Genomic DNA, 23,427 nt, shown 5'->3' on the forward strand with positions numbered 1-23,427 from the left:
CACTGTAAATCACCTCAAGTCCATCATCACTCAGCAAAATCTGCTATCAGAATAATATCAAATTCTGCTTTCAGACAACACACAGCCCCCTTGTTTAACTCCCTAAACATGCTAAACATAATCTCACTCCACAAATTCTCTTGTGTCAACTACCTTTACAAAACCCTGTTCTTAAATGCAAATCCTGCTCTGAAACTCTCCCTGGACAGATGTAATAGGACCCATTATCACCACACCAGAAATAAATATCTCTTTGATATCCCCAGAGTCAAACTTAATCTATGTAAAAACTCTATGCAAATAAAGGGACCCAGTCTATGGAACTCACTCCCTAATGAACTGAAAAGCTGTCCAACTTTTGCGTCATTCAAAAACAAAACTAAAAAATACCTAATTTCAACTTCATAGTTTTTTACCTTGTTGCTTTAAAATTGCACTGTATCTAGTGCTACCCAATCTTTATGTACCCAATCCGAACATCTTTATCATTGTGATCACTGCTGTCTTCTTATATGTGCTATCAATCTGCTGTATGGTGCCTATTAATCTTGTTTAAATTACCAATCAAGCTGTCAATGTAATCAATCAGAGCTTTAATATACCAATGTGCTTTAATATACTTACTAATCTCTCTCATCTCATTTTTTTCTTGCAATGTATCTGTTATCATTTTATTAATTCTGCTAGAATTTACCTACTTAAAATTATCTGTTAGATTAAGGACCTGCCCGAAACGCTGCGCGTACTAGTGGCTTTACAAGATTGTAAATACTATGCTATGTATTCTCACAAACCCAATGTACCTTCTTGTATATATATAAATAAATAAATAAATAAATAAATAAATAAATAAATAAATAAATAAATAAATAAATAAATAAATAAATAAATGTTTACCAAGTGATCTAACATTTTGGTTGTAAACTGATAGGCAGGTGCTATTTTGGAGTTTGATTTTTGCCTGGTGTGCTGTGTAATACTTGCAATAATGATGATCAATGTGCTGGTTGGTGTAGATATGAGACAGAAGATTTTGATCAGGATTAATATCAGTGTGCATGGAAATGCAAAGGGGTCACGATACAATAAGACAAGCAATTACAGTTACTCTTGCCTCGTTTCGTGCGGCTCTGGCAGAGCCGCTTCGGCTTGCTTTCGGTCTTGGTGTTACATCTGCGCCGTTCGTAAGCTGTCTCGTGCGTTGTTTCACCTCCGGCCCGCTTATGCGCCACCTGAGCCGCCCTGGTCTCTGGACAGCATGCTCTTTCTTCTCCTCGGCTGGTTGTGACCCCTTCGGCTCGGGTTTGTTTCTCGACGGCTCTTTTCCTGTTGGCATTTGCCTCTAGGGGTCGGGTCGGGTCGGTGAGCTTCTTGCTCTCCTCCGGCGCAGGGGTTTCTGCTCCTTTGGTCGTGGCGATAGATTTGTTCGGTTGCAGCCGTCTCCCTCTTTTCTGGCACGGAATGAGACTGCTGCTTTCCGGAGGGGTGCCTGGTGTGCACCCCTCCGTTTGTTGGTGCTTGGTTGGTCGGGCCGGGGGTGCATCGTGTTTTGTATCCGGTTGCGGCCCTCCGTTGTTATTTGCGCGCCACGGCTTCTGTGTCCAGGATGCGTTTTGGGTTGATCCGGTTCCCTTCTTTCCTGTTCGCGGGTGAGGGGTCTCCCAGGTCGTCCGCAGTGTTATTGCGGCTAGTAAGCATGTGTTCTATCCCGTGCCCATGGAGTTCGTAGATTCGCTGCTCTTGCTGCCGTCTTAGCGGTAAGTCCTAGCTGACATTCGGGCACGGGGCTTTTGGCAATCGTACAGGGGCCTGCCTGCTCGATATCTCGTGTCGTTCCCGGGCCCATTTGGGCCCGTGTCGCCTTGGGTTGGCGGTTGCAGCCTGTTGTCTCGACTTTGAGTTGGGGAGTGTGCGGCGACCGCCTCCCGGGTACGTCCCTCTTTTTTCCTCTGTGGGTAGCTAGCTCCAGGGAGCCGACGGGGCTCCCCCCAGAAAACCAGCGTTGAATGTAATGAAACGCCATTTTCTGGGCGAGACCCGGAGGCTCCCCGGCATCCCTTCCTCCCTCCGATCGGCGTTTTTTCACGTTTTTTGACATACAGCCTCAGAACTGATGGCGAATAACACACAGAAATCACAATTGCATGATGCATCAAATGAACAAATCCACAAGGGCCGTAACGAGGATTTGAACCTGTGTTCGGAAGCATCCCAGGCGCTGCCTTAATCGACTGAGCTACGACATGGTAAAAGGAGTTGAAACCGAAGTTCTACTGAACTTACTGGATCCTGCAGCCTCTCCAAGGCACAAACCAGGGTTTTACACAACTCCCTCCATGCACTCGAGCTATATCATTAGGCCGTTCTCCCTCTTCGCCCCTACTTCATTACACACATAAATCACAATTGCGTGATGCATCAAATGAACAAATCCACAAGGGCCATAATGAGGATTCGAACCTGCGTCCGAGAGCATCCCAGACCATGTCGTAGCTCAGTCGATTAAGGCAGCGTCTGGGATGCTCTCGGACGCAGGTTCGAATCCTCGTCACGGCCCTTGTGGATTTGTTCATCTGATGGTGACTAGCCGGCGTGGTTGGTCTGGGGCTCCCCCTTCTCCCCTCCCAGGGAGGGGGAGCTGCGCAGACATGACGTGTGACGTCATGATCGTTTCTTTTAGGGGAGTTCTATACAATTATTCGGCTTGTGGTAGCAATTTTCACCAGAAATGGCCTCTGCTTTGAAATACAAAGCGGAGATGTTTCTGAAGAGGGGGACAAAGAAACAGTTGCGCAGTGCGCCCCGCGCAGATGCGCGGGAAGTCTGGGGCCATATAAATTCTGAGGCAGAGAGGGGCTCTCCCTCACTTCCACCCGACCGTCGCAGTACTCGAAACTCCCACCCGCCTCCCCTTCATGCAAGTGGCAGTTCCCAGTCATGCTTTGTGCCAGTGTCCCTGTCTTCCCCCTTTTCCCACTTCCCTGTCTTTGCAAGCATAAGAAATATTGCCGGAACAACCGTGGACATTTTCAAGAGGAAACTAGATTTATTCCTCCAAGGAGTGCCGGACCAACCGGGCTGTGGTGGGTATGTGGGCCTGCGGGCCGCTCCAAGCAACAGCCTGGTGGACCAAACTCTCACAAGTCAAGCCTGGCCTCGGGCCGGGCTTGGGGAGTAGAAGAACTCCCAGAACCCCATCAACCAGGTATCAACCAGGTTCCCCACCGCAGTGGGGAGGGGGGTGCAGCGCCAGTCCCCAAGTGTCCCGCTGTCCGCAGCTAATCCTTTGCCCAGTCTAGGTGCTAGTAAGAGTCAGGAAACACTTCTTATTCCTTGGCGGCCGGCCTCACGCCCTGGGAAAAACTTCTCCCATTTGTCATATTAGTTTTCCCCAGTCACTAGGTATTTTCTGCCCGCCTGTTAATTCTAGGATTTCCCATTATGTCTTGGTAGGGCTCCGTTAAGTGTTGTGTCTATACACTTTATTTCCCCTTTGTGTCCTGACTGTTATACCTAGTTCTAATTATATTTCATCTGCCATTAGGTTTCTGCAGAACGTGTTTGCCATGTCTAGGCTATGCTTACTACTACGGGGGTACATTTTAAGTTAATTAGTCCTCAGACATGGACATGTTACATTTGTTAATTCCTACTTATATTATTTACATGTTCTGCAGAATTTAATATACTAATAAAAAATTTAAGCCCATTCGGCCTGTGTCTTTTTCCCCCTGGTCAGAAATAGGGGTTTGTTTTGGGACGCTTACCTTTCTGGGTGCCTGACCCGGTCGACGGCAGACATTGAATGCTTCCAACCACACGGGGGTTTCTATACGCCATTGCTCCCCTTGCCTCTGAGGGGGCCAGGTTCTGGCTCGTGGTCCCCGGTAGGCCCATATCCATACACAAGACTGATGCCAAAGTCTGACATTGGCATATGTTATGATCCCAGGCAGCCAAAAAACGAGTCTCCCCTTTGAGAATTATTCTATCAACCCTGACCTGACTAGGAGGTCGGAGATATACAGACATGAAGATACATACATGAAATAATTGGGTAAATTCGCTAAACAATTTAAGGATATGGGCAGTGAATAAGAAAATAGATAAGTGACTGGTTATGAGGTGTGGATAATTTGCTGGAGGCGTGAGGCTCGCTTGAGAGGAGCTTGAGCCACTTGAGCTGAAGAAATCGCGAGGGGAAGCCGCACTCCGTGTTTGCCCCTGTTAGAGAGGAACCCTTAGTTGATATACCCTCAAGAGGAAGGAAGTGGACAGACGTCTCGACTGAGGAATAAGTTAGGAGGCGTGTCAGCTCAAGTCAGGAACGGCAGAAGGTGTTGAGGGGACAGTTAAGGCAGTTCTGTGGGTAGCCTGAGGTACCCACAGTGTCGCCGCCCCGTCAGAGAGCGCCCTGCATGAGACCTTATTGTGATAAGCCCAAATTTAGCCAGTTTACAGTGATTGCCGGTAATTGATCGTGTGCCCAGCGATCATAGCGAATGTCTATTGATACGTTAGACATGTTTTGGTAAGGCAGGAAGCCTAAATAAGAGGACGGAGATGAGAGAGACAGTTGGAGGGACGAGCAGCATGTCCTCTCCCGTCGACTGCCTGGAGCCAACTGACCGGCGGCGGAGGACCGCCCCCAGAGTGAGGAGCCGCCCGCCGGGCAAGGCGGAGCATGGACCAGCCCAAACGGGGGAGTCCACTCTCACAGTATGTAGAGAGCAAAGAGATGTTAGGTGCGAACATATTGTGTGGTTATTTTCGTTTATGTGTTTAGGGGGAAACGTTTTTATTGGCATGTCAATGGGTTGCAGGTTTGTCTTTGGAAGGAGTTGCTGAGAGAACTTCGAGGCCAGTAGAGGAGGATTCAGTGGATGGAACTCCAAGGCTATTGAAGAAATACTGAGCTCTGTGGAAGAGCAGACCCTATATAGTGAGGAGTTGGACGTCAAGCTGTGAGAGGAGAAGCAGTGGAGAAGAGTTTACATGCTTTTGTGATACCAGTGGTGAAGCACCATTGTTGATCAAGGAAGACTTCATGGTGTAGCAGCCAGGAGCGCTGTGGAGGACCCTGGTAGACGTGGTGAAGCACAACTGTTGCTCAAGGTGTAGCAGCCTGGAGGAGCTGCGGAGGATCCTGGTAGAAGTGGTGAAGCACCACTGTTGCTCAAGGTGCAGCAGCCTGGAGGAGCTGCGGAGGACCCTGGTAGAAGTGGTGAAGCACCACTGTTGCTCAAGGTGTAGCAGCCTGGAGGAGCTGCGGAGGATCCTGGTAGATAAACCCGGAAGAACCTGAAGATATCAGGGTAGTGAACTTCCAGATGTGGAAGGGAAGTTCTGGTTGATTACTTGTAGGGAGTTGGTAGAGTGTTTGGTTGTCATTAGTGTGCAAGACGCAGTGAAAGGTGAGTGATTGTTTGCTATTTTTGTGCCAAGGAGTACTTATACTGAAGTATAGTTACAGTCGTAGGCTGGATTACCTGCAGAGACATACATATGTGTTCTAGGACTGATAGGGTGATCGATTGATCATTGTTGTATATCAAGGAACATTTATACTAATATTTATGTTATTGCATTCATACGCTGGTTTTCCTTGTATATGTTTATAGATATATATTCTCTTGCTGACAGTGCAACATTGTGTTATAAGACTTGACCTACTTGAGGAGGTTGGTGGTATTTGGTGGTGAATCAGGAGATAGGATACCACTTGGTAAGTTGATGATAGAGTTCTGATGGTGTTGGAGTGCAACCTGACTGAAATAGTATAGAGTGTAGAATTTATTATTATTAATATTATATGTGTGTATGTATTGTGTATGTGCTTTGTCCAGTAAATGTATTCAAATTTGCTGGTGTTTGCCCTTGTCCTAGTGAGGCTTCCCAGGAAGTAGGAAAGAAGGAGAGAGAGAGAAAGAACCAAGAACCACAGCTGTGGACAGGGTAGAACGGAATAATAATAAGTCAAAGGGGATTGAGATCATATCACATAAGGAGAGAGTGAGGAGTCACAGCGGCTTGAGTGGGTGTGTGCACTTGACAACGAGGCTAAGTATTGGAGCCGCATCCCCTAAACGTGTGACGTTGAGCCCCTCTCCAAGAGCCAGAAGCGCCCAGGGTGATCTCCTGGTAAAGTATAAGCACTCTACCGAGTTTTGGGTTGGGTTGTCCATAAAGAAGGATCAACGACAACACCAACCCACAATACATATCAGCCTGGATAAGCTCTGGGGAGCCTCCGGGTCTCACCCAGAAAATGGCATTTCATTACATTCAATGCTGGTTTTTTGACCTTCAGTACATTTACTAGTCCACTCATCCTTGCTAACAGTTCTTCTTTTGTGTTCTCGCTCGTGAATACCACCTTTATCAATCGGTCTCTGTCCTTGTTGTACTGTTTGAGCCTGAAAACTTTTTCAATATCCTGGTCAGCCCTCTCGATATTTACCCCTTTAAGGATCTCATTAACATCGTTTTTGTCCTTGTTTCTCCACTCCGTTGGACTGGTCCCTGTTTGCTCCTTAATACCTACTATTACTACTGCTCTTTTTTGCTCTATCAACCGGCTAGAACATCTAACTGCTTCCTGAAAAGAAACCACTTCCATAGCAACTTCCCTTACTGCAGACCTAGCTTCAGGGCGCTTTCTAAACAATTCTGCAAATGAGGGTTGTTTTGTAGAAGTCCCCTCTACAGGAAGATTACAATCTCCCTGAGGGATGGTTTGTGTCTGGTATTGGGGAGGATTCTCTTTCAGGCTTCTTATTTCCACCTTTGCTTCCTTCAGCTCATCATGCAGGTTGGTTACTGTTTCCCTCATTCCCTCACTGAATTCACTCCACATTTGTTCAAATGTTTCCATAATCCAGGCATCCTGTCCCTCCCCTCCTTCTGAGTTTGTCTCCCTGCATTTGCCTCCCCGAGTTTTTTCCCTATGGGAGAGAGAGAGAGAGAGAGAGAGAGAGAGAGAGAGAGAGAGAGAGAGAGAGAGAGAGAGAGAGAGAGAGAAGAGGGGGAAGAGAGAGAGAGAGAGAGAGAGAGAGAGAGAGAGAGAGAGAGAGAGAGAGAAGAGGGGGAAGAGAGAGAGAGAGAGAGAGAGAGAGAGAGAGAGAGAGAGAGAGAGAGAGAGAGAGAGAGAGAGAGAGAGAGAGAGAGAGTGAGAGAGAAAGAGAGAGAGAGAGAGAGAGAGAGAGAGAGAGAGAGAGAGAGAGAGAGAGAGAGAGAGAGAGAGAGAGAGAGAGAGAGAGAGAGAGTGAGAGAGAGAGAGAGAGAGAGAGAGAGAGAGAGAAGAGGGGGAAGAGAGAGAGAGAGAGAGAGAGAGAGAGAGAGAGAGAGAGAGAGAGAGAGAGAGAGAGAGAGAGAGAGAGAGAGAGAGAGAGAGAGAGAGAGAGAGAGAGAGAGAGAAGAGGGGGAAGAGAGAGAGAGAGAGGGGGGGGGGGAGTTGTATGTGCTAGCTCTATCTATAAATCCATCAACTTTTGTACTCACCTAGTTGTGCTTGCGGGGGTTGAGCTCTGGCTCTTTGGTCCCGCCTCTCAACCGTGAATCAACAGGTGTACAGGTTCCTGAGCCTATTGGGCTCTATCATATCTACACTTGAAACTGTGTATGGAGTCAGCCTCCACCACATTGCTTCCTAATGCATTCCATTTGTCAACCACTCTGACACTAAAAAAGTTATTTCTAATATCTCTGTGGCTCATTTGGGCACTCAGTTTCCACCTGTGTCCCCTAGTGCGTGTGCCCCTTGTGTTAAATAGCCTATCTTTATCAACCCTGTCGATTCCCTTGAGAATCTTGAATGTGGTGATCATGTCCCCCCTAACTCTTCTGTCTTCCAACGAAGTGAGGTTCGATTCCCGTAGTCTCTCCTCGTAGCTCATACCTCTCAGCTCGGGTACTAGTCTGGTGGCAAACCTTTGAACCTTTTCCAGTTTACTCTTATGCTTGACTAGATATGGACTCCATGCTGGAGCCGCATACTCCAGGATTAGTCTGACATATGTGGTATATAATGTTCTGAAAGATTCCTTACACAAGTTTCTAAAGGCCGTTCTTATGTTAGCCAACCTGGCATATGCTGCTGATGTTATCCTCTTGATATGAGCTTCAGGGGACAGGTCTGGCGTGATATCAACCCCCAGGTCTTTCTCTCTCTCTGACTCTTGAAGTATTTCATCTCCCAAGTGATACCTTGTATCTGGTCTCCTGCTTCCTACTCCTATCTTCATTACATTACATTTGCTTGGGTTAAACTCTAACATCCATTTGTTCGACCATTCCTGCAGCTTGTCCAGGTCTTCTTGAAGCCTCAAGCTGTCCTCCTCTGTCTTAATCCTTCTCATAATTTTGGCGTCGTCAGCAAACATTGAGAGGAATGAGTCTATCCTCTCTGGGAGATCATTTACGTATATCAGAAACAGGATAGGTTCAAGCACAGAGCCCTGTGGGACTCCACTGGTGACTTCCCGCCATTCTGAGGTCTCACCCCTCACTATAACTCTCTGCTTCTTATTGCTTAGGTACTCCCTTATCCACTGGAGCGCCCTACCAGTTACTCCTGCCTGTTTCTCCAGCTTATGCATCAACCTTTTATGGGGTACTGTGTCAAAGGCTTTCCGACAGTCCAAAAAAATGCAGTCCGCCCATCCTTCTCTTTCTTGCTTAATCTTTGTCACCTGATCATAGAATTCTATCAAGCCTGTAAGGCAAGATTTACCCTCCCTGAACCCATGTTGATGGGTTGTCACGAAGTCTCTTCTCTCCAGATGTGTTACTAGGTTTTTTCTCACAATCTTCTCCATCACCTTGCATGGTATACAAGCTAAGGACACTGGCCTGTAGTTCAGTGCCTCTTGTCTGTCACCCTTTTTAAATATTGGTACTACATTAGCAGTCTTCCATACTTCTGGTAGGGCTCCCGTTTCCAGTGACCTACTATACACTATGGAGAGTGGCAAGCTAAGTGCTCCTGCACACTCTTTCAATACCCATGGTGAGATTCCATCCGGCCCAACAGCTTTTCTCACATCCAGCTCCAATAGGTGCTTCTTGACCTCATCTCTTGTAATTTCGAACCTTTCCAAGGTCACCTGGTTTGCTGCCACCTCTCCTAGCACCGTGACTTCTCCCTGTTCTATTGTAAAGACCTCCTGGAACCTTTTGTTGAGTTCTTCACACATCTCTTTGTCATTCTCTGTGTACCTGTCCTCGCCCACCCTAAGTTTCATCACCTGTTCCTTCACTGTTGTCTTTCTCCTGATGTGACTGTGTAGTAGCTTTGGTTCGGTCTTGGCTTTATTAGCTATATCATTTTCATACCTTTTCTCAGCTGCTCTTCTCACACTAACATACTCGTTCCTGGTTCTCTGGTATCTCTCTCTACTTTCTGGTGTTCTGTTATTACGGAAGTTCCTCCATGCCCTTTTGTTCAGCTCCTTTGGTTTCATACATTCCCTATTAAACCACGGATTCTTCCTTTGCTTCTCTGTTTTTTCCTGTTGGGCTGGGACAAACCTGCTTACAGCCTCCTGACATTTTTGGGTGACATAGTCCATCATGTCTTGTACAGACTTAGTTCCGAGTTCTGTGTCCCAATGTATATCCCATAGGAATTTATTCATTTCCTCGTAGTTTCCCTTTCGGTACGCCAGCCCTTTGTTTCCCAGTTCTTTTTTGGGGGTGATAATTCCTAGCTCAACCAGGTACTCAAAGCTCAATACACTATGATCACTCATTCCCAAGGGGGCTTCCAACTTAACTTCCCTTATATCCGACTCATTTAGGGTAAATATCAGATCAAGCAAGGCTGGTTCATCCCCTCCTCTCGTTCTTGTCGGTCCCTTGACGTGTTGACTTAGAAAGTTTCTTGTTGTCACATCCAGCAGCTTAGCTCTCCATGTATCTGAGCCTCCATGTGGGTCTCTGTTCCATCAATCTAGCTTTCCATGGTTGAAGTCTCCCATGATTAGTAGCCTGGATCCGTTCCTGCTAGCCACAGAAGCTGCTCTCTCTATTATATTGATGGTGGCCAAGTTGTTTCTATCATATTCCTGTCTGGGTCTTCTGACATTCGGTGGGGGGTTATATATGACTACTACTATAATTTTCTGTCCTCCAGTTGCTATGGTGCCTGATATGTAGTCACTGAAACCTTCACAGTTCTGAATTACCATCTCTTCGAAACTCCAACCTTCTCTTAGTAGCAAAGCTACACCACCTCCTCCTCTCCCTTCTCTCTCTTTCCTCACTACATAGTAGCCCTGTGGAAACACTGCGTTTGTTATGGTGTTTGTTAGCTTTGTTTCTGTGAGTGCTATTATGTCTGGGTTTTCTTCTAGTGCCCATTCTCCGAGTTCACTTGTTTTATTAGTAATTCCATCTATGTTAGTGTACATTGCCTTGAAGCTCACTTTCTTCAGTTCATTTTCTTGTCCCTTTCTTGGCGAGCATTCTGCTGGTGTGGGAAGCTTTTCAGTGGGTGAGATGATCTGTGAGGTGGTTTGCAGGGTTTCAGGGGAGTTTGGGGTGAGGGGTGGGGGTTTCATGGAAGGGGGGACAGGTAGGGTGTGGGTTAAGGAGACAGGGGGGACATGGAGGATACGGGGTGAGGGGGGAGGAGGGATAGGGAGGGTATGGGATGAAGGGGGAGGGGGGACAGGGGGGGAAAGGTGGGAGGGGGGACATGATGGGAATGGGGAAGGGATGACAGGGTAAGAATGGGGTGGGGGGGGGGGAGGGAGGGTTGGGTGGGGGCAGGTAGGGTGAGGGGAAGGGGTGGTTTCTATGCAGAGGGGGGTGGTGGGGTTGCCCTCCCCTCTGGTGTTGCTGGGATGCTGGTTTTGGGTTCGCCTCTTGTCTCTAGGACTGTTGTGTTGGGGGCTGTGATTTCCTGGTTTGCTTCTCCCTCCCTGCGCTTCCTCCTTGCCTCTGCTGCCCTGGCTCTCTCCTCCTTCGTCCTGTCCCTCTGCAGGAATACTTTCTTGTATCCCTCCACATGCTGCAGTCGACTCTTCCTTTCGAGAATATCCTCCTTCGTGGTTTCGTTTGTAAACACCACCTTTACAAGTCGGTTTCTGTCCTTGTTGTACCAGCCCAACCTGAAAACCTTCTCAATGTTTCGTTCAGCCCCTTCCATCTGATGTCAGATGTTTATTCAGGTAAGGTATATACATACAAGTGATGTTACATTAATGGATTGATATATAGATAGAGCTAGTACATACAATGCCTAAAGCCACTATTACGCAATGCGTTTCGGGCAAGAAAAACATTAATATCTAGAACTTAATACTAATTGAGCATAAAGAATAAAAAGTGTTGAGAACAAATACAAATAAAGATAAAATGATAGCCTTCATTGATAGCCTTCGGTGATAGCCTTCCATCCACCTGCCCAAATACACCCACCCTGGCCGCCAGTCACCCACCAATCCATCCATGATGTGATTAATTTTCAAAGATGACCATTCCAGATTTTCGAGTTAGTGAAGAATGGTTGGAAAGATTCAATAGGAATAATATTAACAGGGAAAATTGCCGGAGAATCATTAAGCAGCTGAAACCAACACAACAGCAGCGAGCACCAGCAAAGCTGATACAAACATCTGTGTGGGTGTACAGTTAGAACAAGTGTTAAATTTAAGTACATAAGTGTTAAAGTGTTAAAGTTCCAGTAATTTTAGTGCACAATAGTTTTCATAAACTGTATTGTAGTATTTAACATACAGCAGAACTATATAATACAGTACTGTACGTATTTACTGTACAGTAGTCACAACTCTGAGAATTCAAGATGGACACACTTCAACAATAAGGTAAATAAAACAACAACACTTTAGTAGAGTAGTAATATATAGGTACAGTATATAATATGATAATTCACTTTTATTGTGTACAAGGAAAAAAAAAAAAATCCTCCTGAAGGCATCATCTCTTGCATGAATCCATCACCGCAACGAACCAAGGTTGGTCCCGTATGGTTCGCTTAAATAGAGGTTGTGCTGTATGTAAATCTCATCTTCTGCTTATGTGGTCACGGGAGACATCTCCCGTCACGTAGGGTGCAGTCGCACCTCCACAGATCTCCAGTGTCATCTATTGATACTGGTAATGGCTCAAAAGGGCCACTACTTACGGGCTATTCATGCCCGTGCCACCTCTTGGGTGGCTTAATCTTCATTAATCAATCAATCCTATGTGGAGTCAGAGGTAACATAAGATCGAGGTGGTAAAGTATTTCTGTTGTACTGGGGAAGGGGGGTGGGGGTTAGGGTTAATAAATTATATTAAGGATAAATTTCAGCTGGAGTTTCCATCACTTCTCTTGCTTAGGGTAATCCGTTCTAGATGACAGACCTTATTTTTCTTATTTTGCTGGGAAGTGTTTTCCCTGGGGGCCGGACCTAGCCTAATCCCATTAGGTGGAACTCCATTACTGTGATTGTAACCCTAACTCCGCCCCAACACACCCATAACATAGGCTCAACAATGTCTAATTTCTGGAGATAACACAAAACTAAATAAAATACAGATAATTTTCATCATTTATTTAAGGCAATACCTGTACAAGAATAAAGATATCAATGTTCTAAAAACTTGTGCTGGATGTTTATATTTGCTTGGCAATAAACTGGGAAAAAATCTATAATGCTTCAGTAAACTGTAATATATGACCATTATTATTTTTGCCAGAGAAAAAGAAAAAGTGATTCCCCACAAAAAATGTAGCAAATATATCCATTGTTGACAAACACCTTTTATGTTCTGTATATGTTTTGATATACATAAAAGTGCTACAAACATATTTGATTGTCTTCCAACGAGAATATGATGACATGACCACCACTGAAGACCTGACACTAATGTCACGCACACTTAGGGCTACGACACTACTAGGTGCGTCACCACACCATCCACGCTACTAGGAGGTGCGTCACCACACCATCCACGCTGCTAGGAGGTGCGTCACCACACCATCCATCTTCACAGTCACTCACTCCTCTCGTGAGTGATTATGTGTATTGTTCGGGTGACTTCACGGCTCTAATTTGACAACATCACATGTAACTGCCTATTATAAAAGATAAGAAGAAAAATGCCCAATACTGAAGACTATCAAATGCTACAAAATAATTGTTAACCATAAAATATTTGTCAAAAATTCAGTCACTACCAACTACACAAACTACTGAGTGATTCATACTCTATACATGTGCCTAACTGAGTATCAATGGCATCTACATTCTGGCAATTGAAAATGTTAAACTTTTGTTTGTCTTGTGAAATACAAATTCAGTATTATATCCAGTACTTCTTCACAGTAAAAGAAACCCATTTTTGTTGCTGTGTTTATATTGCTTCAACACCAACTTTCTACTCACAGGTACAAATGTTCAATCACTTGGAACAAAATGAATACCGTTCCTACAATCAAACTGATTATTTAGTTAGAATCTCCAAGTAAAATCCTTACAAGTTAATATATAGGAGACAACTTGACATTTCTTATAACATACCCAGCTTCAGGGAACCTGGAACACAGCTGAATAAAGAATGTAATGATGGTTGTATGTTTGAGGTGCTGGTCTTGCTACAATATGAGGCATGGCTGCATCTCTAATCTCAATTTAGTACAGTATAACCACAATATTTCCACTAAAGAGAGAGATGTAGAGGATCGTGCACCACTCAATACCGACCAGGTTATTACACACTTCACTTACCTTACCATACAGCTTGTCTTCACATGTTGTTTACAAATAAAGGTGGTAAACACCAGTTAACTTTTCATGGAGACATTATAATTCATAATAAACAAAAAAGTTAAAACTTCTATATCTAATACTCCACTTGAATGACAATAGTATAGTGTTTGTATAGTGCGTACTTATCATGACTAAACCACACACCAGAAAATGAGGAGACAACCACATTTTGGTCCGTCCTGGACAATTATCAAGTCGATTCTCAACTTGATAATGGTCCAGGACGGACTGAAAGGTCGTCGTCTCCTCATTGTCTGGTGTGCGGTTTTGTCATCACATCTTGAGCCTTGTTATTGTGACTCATCACCTGCAGTGTGTACTTCACATCCTCACTGTTAAGTTGTATCTTCTGAACCTGCACCTGGCGTTCATTAAATACTTGAGCCCTCAAGTGATAAAAAATGTATCCCTGTGACATATCTCTATACAGTATTAAGTGCAAAATTTTTGTTAAATATATTTCTGTTCAAGTAATACTATTTTCAATAGTATTACTATATTATATAATAATATAATATATATAATATAGTATAATAGTATAATATACTATAATAGTACAGTATTCAATAGTACACCTGAGCAGTGTAGTCTTATAACTGCAATAGTCAAATGCAGTGATAAAAATCAACACTAAGCATTCCTATTAAAAATTGACAAAAAAGTTATTACAAAAAGACACGTTAACGGTATTAAATTACATTTCCCATAAACTTGTTGCAGCTGAAGATTGTTAAAATCAAGTTGGTAATGATCAAAAGAAAGTGGCAGCAAGGTGGGAAGACTAGTGAGCAACGTGCGTGAACACGGCAACAACCATCACACAATACCAAAATTATAAACAAACGTGACTGCCGCTGCACCATCTGCCTTATGGTTCCTTACATATTTGTTATCCTTCCGGTAACAACTGTTCTGCACCAAGAACCGAGTTGACTTTGTTCTTTGTGAACTGCAACAAAAGTGAGTAACTGACAGACATTAAAAATTAGGAGTAGTTGCCATAGCCAGAATCGGGCACTGCACTCTGTACATCATTATCTTGCACACCAGAGCACGTTAATTTGCTACACGCACTCGCTCAATGTGCCGAAACATTATAAAGCAATTAATGAGTGACGAGGAAGAAAAATATTTAAAATAGTAATATAATTTATCTCATTCCCATATTGTGCGCCCACTGAAAGGTGTGGAATTGTGGCGTACACAGCAATGTAAAGATACGCAAGAGTCGCATGGGGACAGAGGAATGCCACAGATCAGACCACACCAGTATCAAGAAGCTTCAAGCACGAGATATTAGCCAGAAAAACTCTGCCTTTCCATTATATGCAGAAAATAATATGCAATATATATTTACAGAGAAGTAAACTTTCCCAAATTCCTCCTCGGAAATTTGGTAATCTGATATGTCAGTTATTATAAATACATTCACGGAAAGAATTTTACCTAAGTCTTTTAAAAACATAAATAATAAAGTGTGTTAAAAAGTGGCAGCATTTATAAGTGCAAGAGTCTTGGTGTGGGCAGGGGGCAAGAGGAGAGGGAATGGGGGTGGGGCAAGAGGAGAGGGAATGGGGGTGGGGGTGGGGCAAGAGGAGAGGGAATGGGGGTGGGGGTGGGGCAAGAGGAGAGGGAATGGGGGTGGGGGTGGGGCAAGAGGAGAGGGGGTGGGGGTGGGGCAAGAGGAGAGGGGGTGGGGGGGCAAGAGGAGAGGGGGGGGGGGCAAGAGGAGAGGAGGGGGGCAAGAGGAGAGGAAATGGGGGTGGGGGTGGGGCAAGAGGAGAGGGGGGGCAAGAGGAGAGGGGGGGGGGCAAGGAGAGGAAATGGGGGTGGGGGTGGGGCAAGAGGAGAGGGGGGGTGGCAAGAGGAGAGAGGGGGGGGGTGGGGGGGCAAGAGGAGAAGGGGGGGGGCAAGAGGAGAGGAAATGGGGGTGGGGGTGGGGCAAGAGGAGAGGAGAGGGGGTGGGGGGGCAAGAGGAGAGGGGGTGGGGGGGGCAAGAGGAGAGGGGGTGGGGGGCAAGAGAAGAGGGGGTGGGGGGCAAGAGGAGAGGGGGTGGGGGGCAAGAGGAGAGGGGGTGGGGGGCAAGAGGAGAGGGGGTGGGGGGCAAGAGGAGAGGGGGTGGGGGGGAGGGCAAGAGGAGAGGGGGAGGGGGGGCAGAGAAGAGGGGACAGGGGGCAAGAGAAGACAGGGGCAAGAGAAGACAGGGGCAAGAGGAGATGAGGGCAGGCCGGGGGCAGGAAGAGGAGGTGAGGTAGGGGGGGGGGGGGGAGGGAGGGGGGGAGGGAGGGGGGGAGGGAGGGAGGAACCTGGGGACAGGATGATGAGGAAGGGGCAAGAGACCGGAAGAGGGGGCCAGGAGGCAGTTGGAATGACAGGGAGGGGATTAGGTTACACATACACACCCACACACACACATATATTGACAAATCTCCTTAGGTATTGCACAAGCACCCACTGGTCACATCCACATAAGCAAGTCCAAAAATGCATATATTTTTGTGGCCGCTGATACCTCCTGCCTTCAAATATGCTCTATATCCTCGAAATAAAATAAAAATGATTAGAAAGACCAAATTAGATTCTACATAGTATGACTGAAATCTCTCTCTACAAGCCTATGTATAGGAAACTCCTGTTGCAATAATACAAACCAATTGTTTGATAAAACCGGCACAACAGAGCACCCAGACGTACAGCACGGCCGGCAAGAGTACCAACACTTGTCGTATAATAAAAACTTTCTGGTTTAAAGTCACAAAAATGACAAGTCTTTCTACTGCCCAGGGGATACATACCTATTGTCAATAACAAATTTGTTTTTTTTTTTTTTATAAAATTCAATTGTATAATAATCAAGAGAAGTCAGCCACAGACTTGCTATCACAATTGTATTTGTGACAAAAGAACCAAAAATGGGATTGACTATTGATACTTGTGTCTGTTGGACAGTGACTGGGGTTAGATATACGTCCAATACTGTTGGCGGACACAAGATCACCTCCATCACACACTTATTGATATACCAGATCAGAAAATAAAAAATATATGCCTTGTACAATTTCCCTCGAGTGAAACTCCAATGATTAATATTAAGAGTGTGTGGAGTTGAGGATGTGCCAGGTGTATGCACTCATGACACCAAGGCTGTGCCGGGTGTATGCACTCATGACGCCAAAGCTGTGCCGGGTGTATGCACTCATGGCGCCAAAGTTGTGCCAGGTGAATGCACTCATGACCCCAAGGATGTGCCAGGTGTACACACTCACGACACCAAAGATGTGCCGGGTGTATGCACGCACGACACCAAGGTTGTGCCGGGTGTACACACTCACGACACCAACAATAAACACTGGCCCAAAGTAACACATGGCACACAATACTTCACACAATCTATACAGTACATTCAATAATCATATACATATTCTAGGCACTGTAAATACCACTGGCATGGCGAGACAGTCCCACTGTGCAAAGCAGCAAACATATTTATTCTTAAACATTTTCACATTCAGTTTCACATTCATTCTAGTTTTAGTTCAAGTTTCATAATGTTTGAGTCCCACTGGCTAGTGTCCTGCCAGCAATATAATACTTTGGTGCAAACACATATCCATCTAGGACTGTGACGGACGGGTGCATCACGAAGAACGCGTCACCCCCATCGTCTTATCAAGTTAGGCCCCAAGGAGCCAACTTTCTAAAAAAGACCACAATCCTTGAGGTTATTCTTGATGATTACATCTGTTACAGCATCAAACACAAACTGAAAAAAATATATAAAAAATTGAATTACATAATGATTTTCAATTACAGTACCATTATTATTTATTTCCTATGTACAGCATTCTTGCTATCAAACACAAGAGTAAATTTCTATCGTGTGCATGAAGAGCACACTTGCTTCTTAAGAATTTACCAGAGGCTTCTATCTTACTTCTTACTTCTTGGCATAGTGAAATATGCCAAACAGAACAGTTTCTCAAAATTCACTTTAACCTTTTTCCTGTGACACTTCACTTAGCTGCACTTTGCACCAAAATGTTATTGAAACCATTTTTAAGTCATTTTTTTGTCTAGTAAGAAAACAGACTTCCCAGGTGAGGCATTACAAAAATTCCCCGCCCCCACCCCATTCACCCATTTGAAATAATATTATGGTCCGAGCATAGTGTGTTCCAAGGATCTGACATATATTATAAACATTAAATTATTAATAATAATCATTACACTGGTCAACATTTTTTCAAAAGTTGTCTGCTTAAAATATAATGCATTATGATGAGCTAAATTCAAATATAATAGCTAAAATTGTTGATTAGCTTATGTTGTGTGTGAAAGGGTGGTAAGAAAATGTTGAGTGCTTCAACAAGTGGTGGATGCTGAGTGTTTCCCACAAAAGGCTCCAATGATGGACGGAGTGGCCAGTCTCTCATGACACAGTGGCAGGCTCTCACACGACAATCCCACTCAAAGAAAACACCAGAACTATACTTAGTGTATCCACCCTCTAGACCCATCGCCAATCCTAGATTAACTATTAAATACAATAAGCACATGCATAGGGTCTCGAGTAGAGGGCAGGATCTATAAAGTTTTCTCCAGCGTGGAATATGCAATGGACCATGGTGCAGTGTTGCTGCTCAACCAGCACCCATAAAATGTCAGCCACGTAATAAAGAAAAAACCCAGCGTTGAATGTAATGAAACGCCATTTTCTAGGCGAGACCCTGAGGCTCCCCGGAGCTATACCGAGCTGATGTGTATATATTAGACCGTGGCAACAGTCAATTGATGGAGTTATTAGCCTGCCGGGGACCACAAGCCAGAATCTGGCCCCCTCAGAGCGGCACAAAGAACAATGGCCTATAGACACCCCACATGTAGTTGGAAGCACTCTGTGTGTGCCATCTACCAGGTCAGGCACCCAGAAAAACAGGAATCCCAAAACAAACTACAGCTGGTTAAAAATTGCAAACTGAAAGCCGAATGAGCAGGCAGAACTCCCCAATCAGAAAACAAGCAAACAAGCAGGGCATCACCACAGCTGTCATGCCGCTGTCTGCGCAGCTCCACCCCCCCCCACCCCCCCGGGAGGAGGACGGGGAAGCCCCAGACCTCCCACGCTGGCTATCCAACCCCAAGTCAGAGGCTAAATATAAAAAATGCGAAAAAAAGCCAACCTGAGGGACAAGAAATGCAAAGGAGCCTCCTGGTCTCACCCAGAAAATGGCATTTCATTACATTCAAAGCTGGTTTTCTGTGGAGAGCCTTTTCAGCTCCAAGGAGTTACCTAACCTAAGTAATAGAGGGACTTCCCCGGAAGACTGCCATCACTCGCCCCCGCTACCAATCCAGAAGGGGCAGTTCCCGAAGCCGCCCAAGTCTCAACACCAAGAAGGCCCTGCCCTGGCTCCAAAACCCTCGGATGTTTGGGAGCCTGAAGCATGTAGCAGGATGAAACACAGCAAGGGAAAGACCAGAGGGAATGGACAAAACCAAAGTCAAGGCGACTAATGCCACCAAGTCCGGGTCCCTATAACCAAAGCGGGGCAGTCTCGGAGCATCCGAAAAGACAAATCCAACATAGGAAAGCAACTAGTCAAAGCCACCTGCAGATACTGCACAACCGCAGACTCGGCAAACAGCAACAGACAAAAGGACGAAGACAGCCCAAGAGCCAGGGCCCAAGCGAATTCCAAGGAAGAAGCGAGCACTGCCTGCCGACACGCGAGTTGAGAAGCAAAAAACCATGAAACTGCATCCCGCAGAAGCGGCGTGAAATGCTTCAACAATGCAGACAACACACGCGCCACAGAGGGCATCGCACCAGACCCAGAGGCGGCCCCAAGCGCCTCCACATTCACCTCAAGCCAGTTCAAGGACAGCTTAAGGAGGGAGAAGAGTTTCTGCCCAAAACGCTTTGTGAAATAGTGACTTTAGGCACTGTATGTACTAGCTCCATCTATAAATCCATCAATGTTTTTATCTCACCTTGAATGTATGTACTTTACCTGAATAAACATTTGATTTGAAGAAACACAGGGCCAAAGCCAGCAAGCCCCGCGTGCACAAATCCTCTGACACAATGCAGCCGAAAGGGAAGGAACCTGCACATGAAGCTGCATCACACCAACATCCCGTGGAAAGCCACGGGCGAACAAGCACACATTGAGATGCTCAGATTTGCCCCCAGGAAAATCTGCAACGCCGTCTGAGACTCCCTCCACTCAAGCATGCAAGATCGACAAAACTTATGCCAAACCTCCAAAGAGAAGAGAGGGCAGTCTGCTAACCAACACGACTCTAGAACTTCATAACGAAACTCTGCCCTAACTCCAAAGGACAAGGAGGGGCGGACAGAACAAAAGTCGAAGCGACTCCAATCCCCAAGTCCAGGTTCTTAAAACCAAAACGAATCAGTAAAGACATGAAGATCCATACACGAACCTCATGTACCTGAGGACAGGTACACAGAGAATGACAAAGAGGTGTGTGCGAAACTCAACAAGAGGTTCCAGGAGGTCTTTACAATAGAACAAGGAGAGGTCACGGCGCTAGGAGAGGTGGCAGCAAACCAGGCGATCTTGGATGGGTTCGAAATTACAAGAGAAGAGGTCAAGAGGCACCTATTGGAGCTGGACGTGAGAAAAGCTGTTGGGCCGGACGGAATCTCACCATGGGTATTGAACGAGTGTGCAGGAGCACTCTGTTTGCCACTCTCCATAGTGTATAGTAGGTCACTGGAAACGGGAGACCTACCAGGAATATGGAAGACGGCTAATGTAGTCCCAATATACAAAAAACCAGCGTTGAATGTAATGAAACGCCATTTTCTGGGTGAGCCCCGGAGGCTCCCTGGAGCTTATCAGGCTAATGTATGTTATGTTAGACCGGGACATTAGCTAAGGAGTTCAGACCTACCAGGGACCAGCGCCAGAACCTGGCCCCTTCAGAGAGGTTTCAGGGAGCAATGGCCCTGGAAAACCCCATATGGTTGGGGGTTTTCCTTATCTGCCATCGCCCAGGGTTAGGCACCCAGAAAGGTAGGCGTAACAAAACAAACCCCACATGGTAAGAAACTACAACAAAAACCGAACAGAGAGGTAGAAAACTCCCTACAATCCCAAGGAAACTAGCAAACAAGCAAACATCACACTTTACTGCCGCGCCGATCGTCTGCGCAGCCCTCCCCACCCCGGGAGGGGAGGGGGGGAGCCCCGGACCTACCGCGCCGGCTGCCAAGCTCCAGTTCGAAAGCTAAGCTTCAACCAACGCGAAAAAACCGCCGACCGGTGGGAGGGAGGGTTTCCAGGGAGCCTCCGGGGCTCACCCAGAAAATGGCATTTCATTACATTCAACGCTGGTTTTCTGTGGGGAGCCCCTACGGCTTCCTGGAGCTTCATACCCAAAGAGAAGGAAAAGAAAGGGCTAACCCGGGAGGCGGCCGCCACAAATTCTGCAATGCAAAGCCAAGACAACCAGTCGCAAACCTGCGACCCAAGGCAACAAGAATAGATGCACATATGGATGGGCGGCCAAAAACCTGTGCGACCCACAAATCCCAGCGCCCGAAATGAGCCCGAGACGTCACCAACACAGCAGCAAAAGCTGCAAACGTCTGAACAGCACGGGCGCAAAGACAGACCGCAGGCTGGAAGAAGGAAAACACTGCGGACGACCTGGGAGACCCGAGCCCTGAAAACAGGGAACGAAGGAACCGGATCAACCACAGCGCATCCCCAGACACGGTACGCCGGCAACAGCAAAAAGCACAACCGGACAACACAGGACGCACCCCCCGGCCAAACCAATCAAGCACCAATACCCCAAGAACCCCTCCGGAAAGCAGCAGTCACGACCGGCACCAGGACAGAGAAAGGCTGCACACCTATAAAGCTACCACCAGTACCAAAGAGCAGGAAACTGAACCGAAGGGGCTACCACAAACTGAGGGGAAGATAAGAAGGCACCCTGAACAAGGACCAGGATGGCTCAGGCGACGCATGAGCAGGCCGGAGGGGAAACAAAACACGAGAAAACGTAAGAAACGTCATACTGTCTCCAAGACGAAGCTCGCAGGTGGGACACCGTCAACAAAGCCACCTGAACACCATAGAGATGGCGATACCCGCGTCAAAATACCAGACGCGAAGAGCCAAGGAGAAGGCCAAACCAGTCACGGACAGGACCGATGCGGCCTGCTGAAAGAGGCGAAGCCTCGGGAAAAACGCCCCGGGTACGGACACCTAGCAAGCAGCGTCTGAAAAGAAGGCCGGGCCGGCCACCAAGGAACCATAAGGACTGTTCTCGTGGGAATGGGCTGCAACCGAGCCAGAACCCGAAGCAACAGCTGGACCGGGAGAAGAGGAACAGGTACCCCCCACCTCGACCAGTCCTGCCGAAAGCCTCCACCGTGAAGTCCTCGCAGGTGGGAAGGGCGCCACAAAATGGGCGACGCCTAGACCACGCCGACCCGAAGACGTCCATGGCCAGGAGTCCATATGCCCGACAGAGCCAACAAAACGAATCGGCGACGACTGGCCAACCCATGAAGAGGAATGAACCGAGACAGCTGTCCGCCAGGACACAGGACACACCCCGGACACGAACCACACGGTTAGCCAAACCCCTGTGGTTCCGGCAAGAACCACCAGAGAACAGTCCAAACAGAGCTGAATGGTAGAGTACCTAGTGACCCAAACCCTCCGAAGCGCAAACCAGACAGCCATGAACACCCGAACCGTGCTGCGAGTCCGACGGACAGACAGACTCCATCAACCTCGGCCGACCTGGTGAGCACTGGTCACAAAGCCCCAGCCGAGAGACGACCCGTCCGTGAACACATCGAGCAAAGGCTCGGGGAGGTGCCAAGGCACGGAACCCCGAAAACCCCAAAGAGGAAGCTGGTGACGCAGCACCAACATAAGATCCCCGGAGGAACCCAAGGAATGCAAGAGACGGAAGGGGAGTCTCCGCAGGAATCAACCGACGCCGTAGCCAAACCCGACTCCGCGGGCAGACAAGCACGCCGAAGTGCTGACTCCCGCACAACCGCCCAAGCAACCGCTGAGCAACCCGGGACCCCCTCCTGAACAGCCAAAGGCGGGACCACAGCCGCAGTAACACTTCTGGAGGGAAGACAATGAGGGGCCCAAGAGCCTTAAACAAGGCCCAGGTCCGAACCCGGGACGGAAACAGATGGAAAAACCTCCAGATCACCAGGAAACCAAACCCGGCGATCTGGAAAGAACCATCCCCTGGCGAGCAGACAAGCGGACTGACTGGGAGCCCACACCAGCCAGTCGTCGAGGTAGGCCAGACACCGAATCTCAAACGCAGACAGGGCACTAAGATCCGGTAAAGATGCAAAGAGTATACGAAGTACCCATTACAAAATAGGGAAGGCAATAAAAACAGCAAACCTGAAGCCCCACCACCAACCGTGCTAGCCCCAGAAAAACTGGAGAGGAACGTGCCAAGAAGTGACCTGGAGGTCCAGGGCCACCATCCATGCACCCGGCCCCAACAGAATCCAAACAGGAGACAACAGTACTCCGAGGAGGGCAGAGGATCCAGGGCGCAGACTGAAGAAGTCCAGAAGAACTGCAGACGGGAAAAGCTCATGACTGCAAAGAGCAGACGGGAAGCC

At 47.0% G+C, this 23,427-nt stretch overlaps 1 protein-coding gene across 3 annotated transcripts in view; it reads right to left on the reverse strand.

Moving 5' to 3' along the window:
- Nucleotides 1-17,247: 17,247 nt before the first annotated feature.
- Galphai (G protein alpha i subunit) overlaps nt 17,248-23,427 on the reverse strand; it is a 264,680-nt gene continuing 258,500 nt past the window's right edge. For all 3 annotated transcript variants that reach the window (XM_069306519.1, XM_069306518.1, XM_069306517.1), the window contains one exon: nt 17,248-17,541. In XM_069306519.1, the coding sequence (XP_069162620.1) occupies nt 17,476-17,541 (66 nt within the window). In that variant the 3' untranslated portion in view covers nt 17,248-17,475. The remainder of the gene's footprint in view (nt 17,542-23,427) is intronic.

The sequence above is a fragment of the Procambarus clarkii genome, chromosome 58 (assembly GCF_040958095.1).
Source record: "Procambarus clarkii isolate CNS0578487 chromosome 58, FALCON_Pclarkii_2.0, whole genome shotgun sequence".
NCBI lineage: Eukaryota > Metazoa > Arthropoda > Malacostraca > Decapoda > Cambaridae > Procambarus > Procambarus clarkii.